The sequence below is a fragment of the Miniopterus natalensis genome, chromosome 21 (assembly GCF_054644295.1).
Source record: "Miniopterus natalensis isolate mMinNat1 chromosome 21, mMinNat1.hap1, whole genome shotgun sequence".
Lineage (NCBI taxonomy): Eukaryota > Metazoa > Chordata > Mammalia > Chiroptera > Miniopteridae > Miniopterus > Miniopterus natalensis.
In genome coordinates this window covers 10,282,890-10,299,527 of record NC_142101.1, presented here as the reverse complement: position 1 = coordinate 10,299,527, position 16,638 = coordinate 10,282,890, and the positions used below count along the sequence as shown (strand labels likewise).

The 16,638-nt window shown below is 37.5% G+C and overlaps 1 protein-coding gene across 11 annotated transcripts in view; it reads left to right on the top strand.

Annotated features, from left to right (window-relative positions):
• Positions 1-16,638, top strand: part of CEP170 (centrosomal protein 170) — an 84,740-nt gene that overhangs the window by 30,793 nt on the left and 37,309 nt on the right. For 4 of the 11 annotated variants that reach the window (XM_087829028.1, XM_087829025.1, XM_087829027.1 and 1 more), the window contains exons 5-10: positions 1,629-1,684; positions 1,771-1,933; positions 2,761-2,895; positions 10,586-11,056; positions 15,162-15,325; positions 15,512-15,805. In XM_087829028.1, coding sequence (XP_087685154.1) covers positions 1,629-1,684; positions 1,771-1,933; positions 2,761-2,895; positions 10,586-11,056; positions 15,162-15,325; positions 15,512-15,805 — 1,283 coding nt within the window. Of the gene's footprint in view, positions 1-1,628; positions 1,685-1,770; positions 1,934-2,760; positions 2,896-10,585; positions 11,057-15,161; positions 15,806-16,638 lie in introns of all 11 variants that reach the window. The other 7 variants (XM_087829023.1, XM_087829022.1, XM_087829021.1 and 4 more) reach the window with 2 other exon arrangements.

Below are 16,638 nucleotides of genomic sequence, written 5' to 3'. Positions count from 1 at the left end.
TTTTCCCTAATCTTAAAAAGTCTCAGTCTAAAGGTGGTACCCCAGACTAGCCTTGGGGAACAGCTTTCAAGCACTCCAGGGGATCCCTGGAAGCACCAGAAAACCCTCACAGTGTGCGAAAATAATTTGTGTTTCATTGAAAACATAGAAGTGGCTTTCAATTCTTAAAAGATGCTCTGTTTGCCATTGAAAATGTCAGAATGCAGTGAATCTTCAGCTGTTGAGTTTCTTGGGGTAAAGCAAAGTTACAAGACTTATATTTTTCATTAAGTATACTCAGTTATGAAACATACACTTGCATATATGCCAGCAAATATGTACTGGCATATGTTCATGACAAAAAAGGAAGTTTTTTAGTATCTCACAGCTACAGGAAGCAATGCAGAGTGATCAGGAAGCCCCAGACTAGAGTCAGGTGAGCAGACTATTACTGTCTTTGGATTCTGCCCCTCCAATCCTCAAGTTCCTTAACTATGGCATAGGAAGCCGGATTAATGGAATTGAAGGGTATATTCCCCAAAGCTCTTGACAATTCTAAAAAAAGTCTGCATTTTTATTATTTTAATGAGTAGAAATATAGGTTAAATACTCTTTTACATGTGTACCACTCTATGCATGGGAAGCCTCCCCTCCCCCAACCCCCAAGTAGTCATGGTAATTATAGCTTTCTACCCTTGAAGTCGTGGGTGCTGTGAATTGGTAAAGAATCTAATTTAGTACATGGTTATAAAAGCCTTTTCTTTACAGGGTTAGGTAATGGTGGGAAATGTGACCTCTACTGTTTAGCGGAAGATCTTTTTAATATACAGAGGCATTGTTCTTTGGGGCTAATAATGAAAGCATTCATTATATGCAGCACTTGGTTCTAATCTGTATAGAATCAGTTGTTTGATAATGTAATCTGACCCTGATTGCAATTCATGGGGTAAAGAGGTGGCTGTGGTTGCTGTCAGGACCCTAAGTATAGCATTTCTTTTGCATTTTCAAAATGAGCTTCATTTTTATCAGTGCTGCTGGAGCCTGAGTCATTGAATTCCTCCAGGATTTACTGTTGGGTAATCACTGATGAGATACTTCCTTCTACGTTTTTTGTGATTAGCTATCAATATAATTTAATCCAGATGCTTTCTTCTTTGTAGTCACGTTGTTGGAACTGAAAATGTCTTTTGCACTCTGATGAATTACCCAGTTATTTGCTTGAAGGCCATTATTACCTAAGTTTAGAATTACTGGCTAGGTACCAAGGTTTCCTTTGATATTTATTTTTTATTCATTGATTTTTTAAATATATATATTTTTTTATTTTAGAGGAAGGAAGGAGAGAGAGAAACATCAATGACAGAGAACATCAGTCAGCTGCCTCCTGCACGCCCCCTGCTGGTGGTTGGGCCTGCAACCCAAGCAGGTGCCCCGACGGGGAATTGAACCAGTGTCCTCTTGGTGCATAGGTCGACGCCCAACCACTGAACCACACCGCCTGGGCTCTGGTATTTCAAATAGAAAATTTTTTTATTTGTGAACATAGCTTAACATTTAACTCTTAGGGGACTCTAATAATTCTGCTATAATTACCTGCCTCAAATAGGACAATTTCAAAATGATAATTCTTCCTTAGCCCCGTTTACATACAAATCTTTTCACTGTAGTACGAGGAGAAATGAGGGTCCCTGAAGAAGCTCTAAAGGTAAAATCTTTTTACTTATTTCTTCTGTAAATACCGTTTACTAGGCTTGGTTTCACTCACGGCTATTTCACTGAAATGTTTTGTAGCATGAGAAGTTTACCATTCAGCTTCAGTTGTCCCAGAAATCTTCCGAACCAGAATTATCTAAACCTGCATGTGCCAAAAGTGCAGATTCAAAGGCGGCAGAGCCTGCTCCGGAGGTTCAGCACAAAGCTACAGAGGCGCTGAAGTCAGAGGAAAAAGCCCTGGGTGGGTAACCTCATCAGAAATACCACGTTTATACTCGATTGCGAAGAAATGGCAGGCTTTGTTCTCAGAAACTTGGCCATGTCCTTATAAAAATAATAAACAATAACAATAAAGACAATTTCACAGTGGTGGGTTTTAATGCAGCCAGTGGTTTCATTATATGGCAGTTGTATGTAGGTGTGTTTCATATGTTTAAATATGTAAGGGAAGTAAATGTAATTTACCTTATGGTATTTTTTTAATCCCTGTTTGTTTGCTTTTTCTGAAATGAATTCATACAAAATAACCGCTGATGCTACATCATCATAATCATCGTATTTATTATATTCGTGAAGCCTTATATAAATAATCCCATCATACAAAAATAGTTTTTTAAATTGAGAAACATTACCAACTTTGTTCACGTGTAAATCTATTAGTATTATTAACAGCTAGTTTAAATTTAGTTACTAGGCAATGCCCTACAGCTTAAAATGTTTTTTTAAATGTTCACTCATACCAAAATTTACTTTAATCTTTTATATTTAGACTTAATGAGTCACCTCTGTATATTAAAGAACTGATTATAGTGTAGTAAAAAGTTACTGGGCTCTGGCAGTTTCCATTACTTAGGTACTAGCAAGTGCAAAAGCTCATTTATTTAGTCATGTCTAACATTGAATAAGTTCTTACACAAATACTAAGTTATTTAACTAAAGTACTTTTCAGCTATATAAACTATACTTTGTTTTTCATTTAATAAATCAACCAGGCAATTCTAGCCGTCAGCAAAGGCGTGTTCTTCTCTGTTTCATATGCTCTAGAGAGACTTTCCCCCCTCTTTCCAGATACTTCTGCCATGCCCCGCGGTACTCCATTGTATGGGCAGCCTTCGTGGTGGGGGGACGATGAGGTTGACGAAAAAAGAGCTTTGAAGTCGAATGGCAAACCAGAGGGGAAAAATCACGAAACTGGAACATCAGGTAAAGCAGATCTCAGCTTCGGAGACTTGGGGAGATTGGGGGATATCATTATCAAGCAAGAAAATGTCTACCCTAAAAAGAGATATCTGCTTCTCTTTAATTTGATAAAAATAGTTGAATGTTTCAATAACATTGGCATTTTAATTTAGATTCATTTATTCTGAATGATCCATAAATTATTAATTCCAGTATCTTTGTAAATCATTCTAAAATATTTTTTCAGCTTATGTATGAGATTGTTATCACTTGGGAAAAGATTAATAATGTAATCAGACATCTTAAGTAAATATTCACTATCTATCAAAATAGTAGATACAGATTGATTTGGGTGTGTTTTCATTAGGTTCACAAGCATATAATTACATTTCTAAATGAACAATTTCTACTGTGTTTAGAAACGTGATATGAAATGAAAATCTTGTTAAAACCTCTCCGTATCCAATTTGCTGGGATAGCGTAGCAACAAGATTAGCTTAGTTCAGCAGCAAGAATGAAGAAATAGCTCTGGGTCACATTCTCGGGTCAGTAGTGAGGGAACATTTTCTTTCTGTTGCCAGAGGGGTGTAGCTGTGAACTAAGTGTCCATAAGCCAGAAAAATCAAGATTTTCAGGAAATAGTGGTATACGTTGTCCGTCCCTTAAGGACTCACAAAGACATCAGCAGGGAAGGCTGGAACAGGCATGGTCCGGGCTAACAGCAGATAAGCATCCAGGCCTGAAGGCACTAAATGCAGGCCCCTGGGAGCAGGATGGGAACAGCTCTGGCTTGGAGTCAAGGGGCGATTCCATCAGAACACGTCTCAGTTTTCTACCTTTGACCCCAATTCTACACGAGAAATACAACTTTTGTGTTTCTCTGCAAAATAAGAACACAGGTTCTTTAAATATGCTCTAATTTTTCCAGCACACGTGCCTCCGAAAAGCTGGCTTTATTGACATGCTTTTGTGGTACCTCAAACTAAAGTTAGGAACTTTGCAGATCAGTTCCCATCACAGCTTCCTTGTCTCTAAGACCAACACAGGTTTCTTCATGCCCAAGCTCAGCAGCTCAGTATTACTGGGTGCACCCGCAGGTGCAGATAGCAAACGCTTCCTGAGGCTAAGCAGAAAAGACATGCACTGGCTGAAATCACTGAGTCGCTTCTGGATTGTTCAGTGCAGCATCTCAACACGCCCTCAGCTCGCTGGATTCTCCCCATCTCTCAGCCTTTCTGTCCACAGTGGCTGCCTTCTGGGCAGTTTCCCCTCCTACTCATGGGCTGCCTGCCAGCAGCAATCTGGAGTGCGTGCTCCTTGGATCACAGCCAGCAGAAAGTCGAAAAGATTGCTTCCAGAAGACCCCCAGTAGTTGGAAGAGGAACTGTTCCAAATGTTTTCAACATATCTCATCTCATTGGCCTCTCACAGGTTCAGGAGTAGGTCACCTGCTTGTTTCTGGACCAGTCCCTGGCAAGGGTTAGGAGACTGCCCTTAAGCCTGTCTTGTCCACCCTGGAGCTGAGTGGGAGTGAGTTTTGCCCTAAGGCCCATGAGCTGTGTCAGGGAAGAGTAGATACTCGGGGTTGTGGAGTCCTTTGAGGAGGGAGGTACAGGAAATGGCCATTGGGAGGCAGGCGGGAGTGTCTGCTGCATTTGAAATCCTCATAGCTTCCCTTCCCCTCATCTGTCCATCCCCTACTTCTGCTGCCTTTTTTTTTCAGTAAGTCATAATGAACTTCCTACTTCTAGTTTCAACTCCCCCGCAGTTCATTTTGCTTAATAAATCTAAGCTGTTCTTTATTTTCATTTAAGAAAAAGAAAACAACTACAGTGGCTGCCTTTTGCCTGCCAAATAGATTTTATGTCAAAGTTCTGATTTTGTCCCACTTTCCTTAAGAGCTTTATGTTCCACTACCGATTGTTTTTAGTTCTGCCAGTGCCTTCCCACATACATTATACTATAACTTCTGCCTGATATATATGTGTGTGTGATGTGCATACATATACATATATACATAGTATATAATTAATATACATATATACACACATACATCAGGTGATAAAGTATTCTAAGTATATCTGTATATATGTATGGCTAATACATAACACCGTTTCATTCAGCATTGAGCGTATGCCTTCTCATCTAAACTTGAGTTCCTTATTTCATGGATCACATCATCACGGTGCACTAGAGCCACCTAGTAGAGAGAAGAGGGAAAAATATACTGATTATTGGGTGGTTAATTTAAAAGAAAACAGCAGAATGTAACTACTGCCAAATTCTGAAAATAATTGTGATAGTGATTTTATCTTGCCATTTAAAATCTGTTCCTTTCCCCTCACACAAAAGAACCTTTTGAAATCTGAAAGCTGTAACTTCTAGAATATGGTGAAGTGTATGGTAATTTTTGTCCTGGAGACGGACCATGATTTATTAATAAAAGCTAACACTTGAGGGGTGCTTACTTATCCAGATACTCTTCTAAGTACCCTGCGTGTGTTTAATCATTTAATTCTCAGCAATACCTAAAGGTAGTCATTGCAAATTGTCCCCACTTTATAGATAAGGAAATAGTAGCAGCGATGTGAATTTCCTTACTGAGGTCACCCAGCTAGCAAATAGTGTGGCTAGGGTTTGAACCCAGGCAGCTTGACTCCACAGTCCAGCTCTTAACCACAAGCAGTTAACATTTCAGCAGCCATTACACACACACACCCACTCACTCCAAAAAGATATACTCCATAGAGTACAGAGATTTAAGCCAGCACTCCAAAAATAAATTGGCATGCAAAACTGGCCCCTCATACCTCAGCATAATAAAATAAATTGCAAAAACTGTGAGGCATCCCACAGTAATTTTATCTATGTGAATGAAACTGAATTCTTAAACCATAATCAGCTTGTGCGGCCCCTCTGCAGGTGTCATTTCTGCCAGATGACAAAAGCTATCTCATAATCTTGGGGTTATTTTTGAGGAAGAAGGAATTAAGTGATTTATATCTTATGTTAAATCGCTTAAAGCCCTTAGTCAAATTCAGCTGATTAAGAGGCTTACGAGAGTCTCACTTGCTTTCTTATATTAGTGTAAGGATATTGTTTCAGATTTATCATTTGCAGTTTTTTTTTAATATAAGATGAGGGAAACAGTTTACTGACCTGAAATAATTTATAATGTCAGCAGAAATTATAGGACCAATTTGAAAATATATACTAGATATTATTTCATCATTTTGAAATTAAGGTGTTTTTGTAAAAAAAATTTTTTTCAAATGAAATGCAAACGATTATTTCTTCTCTAAGCATATACTCTTTTGGTAAAACAAAAGGCATTTGCTTCTTGGTTACCAATTTTTAGAATGTAAAATCTTAGTACTTAATCACGACAGGTGAACATTCCAGAAAGGATAATAGAGGATCCACTACCTGGTTATTTTTTGCAGTCCTCTCCGAGGGTCCCCCTGTATCCAGAATCTCCACAGACTTGCCAAGTAGCTTAAATGCCCTAGAAGCAAACACGTACATCAGAGAAATCAAGTTTTCCTATAATTGTGTGAATATTTTGAGTCCTATTGACAAATTTTAGTCTTCATTTTAGCTATTGGTATGCTCTTTTGTGAATTTAAGTGAGAGAAGAAGGGAGAGGGAGGGAGAGAGAGAGAAACATCGATCCACTGCCTCCTGCACATTCCCTCCCTACTGGGGATCGAGCCCACAACCCGAGCATGTGCCGTGACCGGGACTCCAACCTGTGACCTTTCAGTGCCACACTCAACCAACTGAGCCACATGGGCCAGGTTAGATATGCTGTTCTACCTGCTCTCTTGGTGTACACATTTATTTAGTTTATAATAAAAGGCCTTTAAGTGTTGTATACATTTTGAAAAGGTGAGGACAACTGTGAGTAGTAGATTTTTGTCTCTTTTGGTTTCTAATCTCATCAAACTGAATTTGAAATCTTACAGGTTGTAACTCCTTTTAAGCAAAAGTGGTTTACCAGCCTTTGTTATACCAAGTACTTGAATATACTAGGTTGGATGGATGTCTCAGGCGGAAGGAGCCTTCATAATTTCAGTCTCTGTCATCTTAAATTCGTGTAATAATTTTGTTTTATTTAGTACAGAAGAATGAAGGGAACTTTTTTTTTTTGGGGGGGGTTATGTGTATTACAGGTTTCCCTGAAAGGTCACATAATCATAAAAATACCTTAAGTTAAGGGTATTATCACCAATTGTTGTGATTTAGGTAAACATAATTAATTCTAACATAATCAGTTATTAAATGTTTTAAATATCTAGACTTTAATGACTATTAGTCTAAATAAAATATTAGTATAAAGTATTATATTTAGTATATTATTTGGTTTCATTTAGTATAAACAAAATGGGTTTTGAAGAGAAGTGAATGGTAAATTCATAAATTCCAGTATATGTGCTGTCAGTGTGCTAAGAGAGGAAAGCTGTTTTACTTCTCTGTATTAATTCAGAAGCCCCCCGATAATTTTTCTAGTAGGCCTACACTTCCCAACTGTAGTAGGCCCGCACTCGATATGTTCTTATCTTCAGAGAAATGAATTTTGCCCCATAATGAATTTTCCGGATGCCAACTTAACTTTTACAGCCGACAATTTTTTTACAAAGTTGAACAATTTCCTATATTTCTATTAAGCGAATTACCCGTATCGCTGCCCCTTCAAGCAGAGAAGGCTGAATATAATTAAAATTATATTTTAATCTATAATATCATTATGAATATTGAATGACTATTGAATAAATACTGAACTGTGATACCTTACAGTGATATCTTTGAAGGGCTTACGGGAGCCTTGCACACTGAGTGGCTCTGGGCTAGTCTTGGAGCCATGTCTCTGCTCTTGACCATGTTTAGTTTTCTCTCTACAACTTGACTCTTACTCCTTGGTAATTCATGTGACCTTAGTCACTAAAGCCTCTCAAGAGGTACTCCTTAGTAAAGTTCATAACTATGAGAGAATAGGCATTGTCACATCTGTCTTGGGTTTTTTAGAGTTAGATTTTTGGTTTTAGTTTTCTGTTTCCCTAATTCTTAGCCTTTTGGAGATTTGAGGGAGAGCAAGAGAGAAACATTGATTTGTGTGCCTACTTGTGCCAGGCTTTGTGCTGGGGTAACTTCCATCATCTCAGTACTTATCTCACTAACTGTTCACAGCAGTCTTATGGATAGATATTTCTATTTTCTCATTTTATGGTGAGGAAAATGAGAATTAAATGCTGATAGAGACAGGATTTATCTGATTTAAAACCTTATCCCTGCTTTTTACTAAACCAGGCTGCCTGGTTATAACCATTGGATCCTAACATGCTATCTTCTGACTCTATCGTGCTACTTGATGTTGTTAAATAACTGATTTCTGGAAAAAGTAGGTGTTAACCTGTACAAGGCTCATGTTCCTAGTCCTTGGAGTAAAGGCTGTTTTGAAGTAGGACTAAGGGAATGATAAAACAGTGGTGTGCATGCACTTATTCATCTCTGCTGCTAGAATGTGAAAACATGTTGAAAGTGTGTTAGTATTAACTGGGAACTTTTCACTCACAAGGGAAGGAAATATTTCTTTGAATGCTGAGTGGTGAGTGGATGATAGGTCATACATCCCTGAACCAGCTTTTGTGCGTTTTACTTTGTAATTCAGCTACATCGTTTTAGATGGGTATCCATGTGCTGGTAGAAAACTGTCACTCTTGTCCCTAGCGTTACTGTTACCTGAAGGGTGAGCAAAGCAGAGTGAATGAATGAGTGAGTGAAATGGATGGGTGGATGGATGGGTATATATGTTGGTGGCATGGTTTATAAACCAATTATACTATATGGAATTGATTGAGTATAGTACATTGTACATAGTAAATCAATCAGTGTATTAAAAACTAACATTTATTAATGAGTTTATTAATATATGGGGAGTGGTAAGTGCATTCTACTCTCACGGAAATTTTAAGTGACAGGCCTTCAGAGTAAATATTCAAGTCCAAGTAGACATTTTTATTATTAAGAAAAAGATAAATTAACTTTTTAATAAAGAAAAATTTTAACTGTGACTTTAAATTACTAGGATTCTTGTTTAACCTCTTCCAAATAGCATGTAAAATATTTGCTTTGCTATAAAATACTTGCTTTGAATTTTTCTTGATATAACTTTTTTCATTTTCAGTGGTGAAAAAACTAAGTAGATTTTGAAAAGGATCATTTTTACAATGAAAACTGTTGTTGTTAGATATCATTTATCTTGTGTAGTTTTTTTTGCTTTTTTTTTTTTGAGATGGAGCTTGATATCTTCTATACCCTACCCCACACGTTTGATTACAGGAACGTTGCTGTCCCAATCACTGTAACCTGAAAGCAGACAGTGTTAGGATTGTTTCACATTTAGGGTATTGCCAAGAAGTCAATTATAGCACCTGAAGAATCCCATCAAGATTTAATATTCAAAAAGATGTTTCAAAAAACTAAACACTTTGCTTAATTAGAAATGACTGGAAGCAACTTGGTATCCCTGTATTGCCCTTTCTTCCTAATAAGTTATCTGCAAATGGTTTTTCTACCAATGTATTTTCAAAAAGGATGTTTTTTGAGCTTTAGGGAAATATTGTTCATTCGGACTCACTCTTGACCATCTTGACAATAGACATGGTCATTTGCTTCCTGAAAAACAGGGCAGTTTAATCTTTAATATATATATTTTTTGCATTTGCACTTCTAATAACACATACTTAAAACATTTAGATGAGCATTTTCATTTCTATACCTTTACACACTGTGTCTATGTATAAATGTGTTTATTTTTATACCTTTACATTCATTTCTGGGGCAACAGAAAAATGGTAGCTTCCCAGAGTTGTTTGCTTCATCTGCCAACTCTTGTTGTTGAGCTGAGATGTATAATTCAGCTTTTCTCCAAGGATTTTTGACACTTGTGCATATTCTGCTGTATAGAAATGTACATGAATTTTCTTCTGCAATGAATGGCTGGCAACTGAACTTCTATTTTTATCTTATTTTTTTCACACTGCTGCTTGGATTGCAATGCTGCAAGCAAACCACATGCTTTGTCTTTAACATTCTTTCCTTTATAAAACGTGTCTTCTTGCAAGGATCACACGTCAGTATATTATTTTGGTCATTCTGAAAGTAATGGTTCTGAATGTGATGGGGAAGAATGGTAAGTGGAATCATTACTTCTAGAACATCGCTTACATGCTGACTTCATGTTTATTTCCCCCCTTGAGCACCTGTTCCTCTTTGGAGCTCTACTTGTGTTCATAGATATTTCAGATATTCCATTCTCCTTGCTTGATAAGGAAATTCATCTTCTTTTCTGTGATTCAGGATATATAATATATACATTGAACACATATCTCCATCGCCATTTGATTTCAGTTCTTTCGCACCTCGATTTCTAGATCCAAGTTGGAAAAAATGACCCTAGCCATTCAAGGTCCATCTCTTAACTGCTTTGCTGTCCTTTGCCATGGCTGCTGCTTCTCTTGCATCTCCTGTTGGTAACTGAATGCCATGTTTATACTCAAGATGATTTCTTCTCTGTGACATTTGCCATTGTTTTCCATCCAGACTGTGATCTGACTTCTGGTTCTCTTGAAGTAATACCAGTGGCCGTTACTCTGCTCCCTCAAATGCTAGAAGCTCCCCAATATTTTGAATTTTCTCTTATTTTTCTCATTAGGGTGCAGCTTAGATGCCAAGCAAGTTGAGGAACAATCTGCAGCTGCAAACGAAGAAGTACTTTTTCCTTTCTGTAGGGAACCAAGTTATTTTGAAATCCCTACAAAAGAATTTCAGCAACCGTCACAAATAACAGAGAGCACTATTCATGAAATCCCAACAAAAGACACACCACCTACAACAGGTGCAGGGCATGCTTCATTTACCATTGAATTTGATGACAGTACCCCAGGGAAGGTAACTATTAGAGACCATGTGACAAAATTTACTTCTGAGCAGCGCCACAAGTCAAAGAAGTCTTCTCCTGGAACTCAAGACCTGCCAGGAATTCAAACTGGAATGATGGCCCCAGAAAACAAAGTCGCCGACTGGCTAGCTCAGAACAACCCTCCTCAGATGGTCTGGGAGAGAACAGAAGAGGACTCCAAAAGTATTAAAAGTGATGTTCCAGTTTACTTGAAAAGGTTGAAAGGTAAAGTGAATTGATCATTTCAGAACTTCCTATGTTGTGATAAAGAAAATTCAGTCTTCACTGTTACCAAACTACTATTAGACAAACAATGTGGTAGAAAACTGCTCTTTCAAAGGTTTATATTTGATTTTAAAGCTCAAAAGCAAGCCCATGTGCAGCTCATTCAAAATAGTCTGTCTTCATTTTCTTGCCAAAACCAGATTGGTTTTGTAAATTTAGATTTATGCCATTAACTATGTCTCTTTTTTCCTATGGAAATAAAAGATTTATTCAGTTCACCAGTGGAATTCCCTAGAAGACAATTCTTATCATTTTCTTGACTTAAGGAAAAGATATATTCAATAATATTCTTCTCTAATGGGATGCTTCCAGTAAAATGTCAGCATCTAGAATTTGAAAGAAATTTTAAGCCACTTAATAATGGATCAAAAGTTCTACTTAGGTAATATAGTCACATTGTTGACAGTGTTTCAAACTTCTCAATGGTTACTCATGAAACAAAAAATTTTGGTTTAGAGATAACTTGCTAGGAATCAATTGAATTACGTATTTTTTCAATAGTCAGACTTTTTTATAAATCACAGTTGAATTATTTTTTGTGAAGTAGTTCTTATATTGGCCAAAAATTGCAAAATCTTTATACCTGTACATTGAGGTATTAGCTAATCAATTTGTTCCATTGGTAATTAGAATAAGCAACGAGTGACCTGAAAATCAGTGACAAGACTGACCCTGACTTAACTTGTACTTTATGCCCTGGGAACCAAGTAATGAAGAAATACTATTTCTGATTTGCTTCTAAGGTATTCCTGGATAGTGAGATGGTGAGATTACCTAAATCTTTGTTGGGCCTATTGCTATATTTAATTATAATCATAAGCAATTACCTGGCATATGTACTTTGACGTGTGATTGTTATCTTTTACTTCTACTGGCTGATATTAAGTATATAGTTGAGACCTATATATGTATATATACAAACAGGTTAAAGCTTACAAATAAAAGGTACCCATTTGTAAACTGTTTTTATGAATTGGATAAATAATACTGATATCCTAGTATAATGTAAAAGGTAGCATAAACCTTGAAAATTTAGAAGTACAGCAACGTTGTCTTTTAAAAACCACTTTTAATAAATGTATAAAAAGTGAGCTAAACGATCCTTTTAAAAGCTACCATTTTAAAAGTACCCATTTTTAGTCATCACCACTATTTTCTGTATTTGCTATTATTTTTAAAAGGAGGCATTAATGCCCACATTTACCGTATAGCTATACATTAATGATTATATATTTGAAAATCTTACCAGAAATTATACAATCAAATTACTATCCCTGAAAATTGATTTCTAGGTAGACACATATTTTGGTATGTTACCATTGCTTAGAACCCTTCCTTTGGATATGCCCGCATACCGTTTTACAAGACATCTGAAAAAACCTTTGTGAATATAAGTTAGTTTGGTCCCAGATAGATCCATTTTATTACTCCAGATATATTTACAAATCACATTTGATTTTACCCAAAGTCAGAGCTGCCACTGTTAGATAAAGATTTCCCACATTTTAGGATATCCAAAGTATCTATCTAGACTCGAAATAAATGTAATTATAGCACATAGTAACAGTTTTACAATCACTAGATGTTCAGCCACTGTTCAGGTCAATCAGAAACTTGAAAGTAGGCAGAACAACACAAAAACAAAAGGCTTTGCTCCTGCAAGAGGAAAGTGCAGGCGCTTTCGGACAGTGAAGCAAATAATGTTCACAAAGCCCATATCCTCGCACCCTTCAGGGGAGTGGCAGCTGCTTTGGGGGGCTTCTGACTTGGTGCAGCTAAACTACCCTAAAAGGTGCTTCGAGGACTTCAGCTTAGGTAGGCATGGTCCACAATAGGCAACAGAAAGAAAGAAACTCGGGGAGGAGAGCTTCCTAGGGGGTTTTTTGTTGAGTGAAAACAGCAGTTGCAGTTCTGATCAGGTGTCTCACCTTGCGTGACACTGAGAAATGCAGGAAGAAATAATACATTTTCCCAAAAAGGAATGGCTAACTTACAAATTAAAGTAGAATTTTTTAAGTGTTTCTATTGATTTTTAGAGAGAGGAAGGCAGAGGGAGAGAGAGAGAGAAACATCGATGAGAAACATCATCGATCAGCTGCCTCCTGCATGCCCCTTACTGGGGATGGAGCCTGCAGCCTGGCATGTGCCCTGACTGGCAATCTAACCAGTGACCTCTTGGTTCATGGGCCAATGCTCAACCTCTGATCCACATCGACCAGGCTAAACTTAAAGAGAAGGTACTGAAAGAACCTGACACCACTTACAAGTGCCAAATTTTACATGTTGGTACAAGAACTAAATTCTGTAAAAATGGTGTTTTCATGTTGTGTGTGTGCGATATTGGTTATTTGCACTTATTATGGAGGAAATATTGGAGTTTAGTTATATCCAGCTTTTACAAACTGATTTCTTTTCAGTATGTCCAATGCAACAATGAAATAGGTTGTAAAAGGTCCTGTTTTTAATGACTTTTGTATTTGAAATAGTGGTGTGTTTTTTTGGTTTTGCATTCTATCTGCTCTCCCTAAGTCCTAGCTTAATTACCTGTTAATTAAACAGATATGTGGTTTTTTTCCTTTTCAGATTGCATTTTGAATAGTTACTAATTTGCAGAAAATTTCAGATTTGTTGTTGTATCTGAGGTTTATATTGCCCACCATCCCTGTGCTGGGAGTGCTCCCTCTTATGAACCCTCTTTGCTTCCCTTGCCTGTTTTCCAAAGCATTGCCCTTGGGTGTGTGCTCCATCTTCCTTTCTTCCGAGTCTTCTCACCCCTTTCCTATACCACAGTTTTACAGCTGATTCTCTTGTAACCTCTCAATTTATTAGAACAAGACCATGAATATTAAAACTCAACTTTTTCCTGGGACATGTGCATTGTCACCCCTCCCAGCCTCCAAGTCTTTCAGTTCTGATCTTCATCTTCTTCGATGCCACATTATTCAGCAAGTGTTCAGATTAAAATGTATAGCTTAATATTAAAAATTAATAAATTTAAAAATGTTTAAATCAGACTTAGGCCCAGCATCCCTAGAATGAATGCAACTGGTTGACAAGGTTCATTTATAGCTTCCTTGTGAAGAAGCCCTCATTTAAGCCTCATTTATGATTCAATCTTGAACACACTTAGAATAACTCTTGATTTTCTAATAGTTTTATGCTATAACAATAGAATAATTATTTGACTATTGTAATGTTCTTATTTAGATACTGAGCATTCTAAATCAGTGAACAATCCAGTATTTTCATAAAAGTTTTACGTTGAATCCCTAATACAACTATGAAGGGTAGCAAAAAACCTCTTAGAAAGCTGATACTTCAAAATTCAAATATATTCTAACTTGACTCTAACATTTCGTGGTGCAAATTGATTTTTATATGCTTATATTTAGCACCATGTCATTTTCCCAGGAGATGTTTACTCAGACTTATATAGGATTTTATAGATAAGTCTTTTAGCGTGCTTTATTAACTCTTTGAAGCTACAAGAGTTTAGAGCGCAAATGCAGATTTTCAGACATTCTGGTAGCCAGAAAGATGTTTGTAAACAATTGTACAGTAACTATAAAACTGTAGTGTATATCATCGAAGGATAAGATTCATCACACTTTCATGGCATTCTCTTTTCCTGTGTAATGATAAGCATTTCAGTGGACTCGTCCCTTTTCTGTCTCTTCCTCTCTAATGGGAGAAACAAATTTTTATTGCTTAAATAAAGTATAAGCTTTAAAGGTAGGAATACAGACTATCATGGATGATACAGCGTTGCTTATCTGTTAAGGCACTGATGCATCATTTTAAAGTTAAAATTTGGAGAAAGACAGTCCTTTTCAGTTGTTTATAAAGGACCTCATTGTTGGTTGATAAAATTTGAATGGAAGCATTGCATTTGAGGGAAGTTTGCAGAGCCTGTTACTGGAAAGAACATATGACTTTGGATTGGAAAGGCGAAGGGGGCAAAACAAATGGCACTTGTGTGTAGCCCTCTTACTTTCTACATGGGAGTGTTTCCTTCTCTATTATGCTGTTTCTTTTTTGTGTCCAGGAAACAAACATGATGATGGTACACAGAGCGATTCCGAAAATGCTGGGGCTCACAGGCGCTGTAGCAAACGTGCGACTCTCGAGGAACACTTACGGCGCCACCATTCAGAGCAGAAAAAGCTGCAGAAGGCCCAGGCCACTGACAAGCATCCAGACCAGACTGTTGTAAGTCAAACCGCTTTTATGATTGCATTCTTTGATGAAGACAACCCCAGAAAAAGAAGGTCCTATTCTTTTACCCAGAGTGCGGGAATCTTATGTGAGGAAGCTGCTTACTCAGCACCACATACAAAACTTGCAAAACCAAAATCTCCAACGGCAGATGCCAAAGTGGTTTCTTTGTCTTTACAGACTAGCTCTGCGCATCACAGAGGGGGGCATGGTGTCCCACATGGGAAATTGTTAAAACAGAAATCAGAGGAGCCTTCGGTGCCAATCCCCTTCCTACAAACTGCCTTGTTAAGAAGTTCAGGGAGTCTTGGGCACAGACCAAGCCAGGACATGGATAAAATGTTAAAAAATCAAGCTCCTTCTGCTACTCCTGGAAAGGATAATGATGATGACCAAAGTGACAAGGGTACTTATACCATTGAGTTAGAGAACCCCAACAGTGAGGAAATGGAAGCAAGACAGATGATTGACAAGGTAAATAAGGGCAATGTGGGCGTGCTCTTAGTTTTCGTGGGGTGGCTTTGGCTGTCGGCAACTGTCGGAGAGTCAGCATGAGATGTCCTCATGCGGTCAGTGGCGTTGGAACTTTAGGATTCGTTAGGGGACTGCGAGACTGGCGATGGACTGCGAGACTGGCGATGAAACAAAATGCTTTCTGATTTTATTCTGCTTATGTTCTGAACTTGCCTGCGTTTCACAGATCAAGTCCTGTACACTTCAAGTGTTGGGACGTATTAAAGTCGCATAAATTTAAGACAGGATTTTAAAGCAGCATTCTTTCTTTGGCCACTCTCACTTTGCACTTATTTAAAAACTAACAAACAGACAACAGATTGCTATGACTCTGTTAATATAAACATAAGTGTTAGCTGACAGCAGTCAGTCAATCATAGGTTTCCTGCCTATTTCTTGTTGGGAGCAGGTGAAAATACATGTTTTAATCAATTTTGTTCTTATGTTCTTAATTTCTGTTCACTTCTGTCTTTGGTGATAGAAGAATGTATGGAAACAAAATCAGCTTGTTCATGATACTTTGAGTTTAGTGAGCCTATGCCCAGTCCTGATGACTGTTTACATTTCAGATCTGTTCCGATGTCATTGGTTAATCTGTATAGTGATTGTTGTATGGTTTAAAAAGTGGTTTTTCTTAATTTTGCTCATGGTGATGGAAAGTTGACTTTATTTTACTCCCTGGAAAACAGCAACCTAAGATTGGCTAAAGCTTGATCTCTTGTTTAAGTTCTTGTTACTCAGCCTGTGAACAGCATTAGCATCACTCGAGAGCTTGTTAGAAATACAGACTCTCA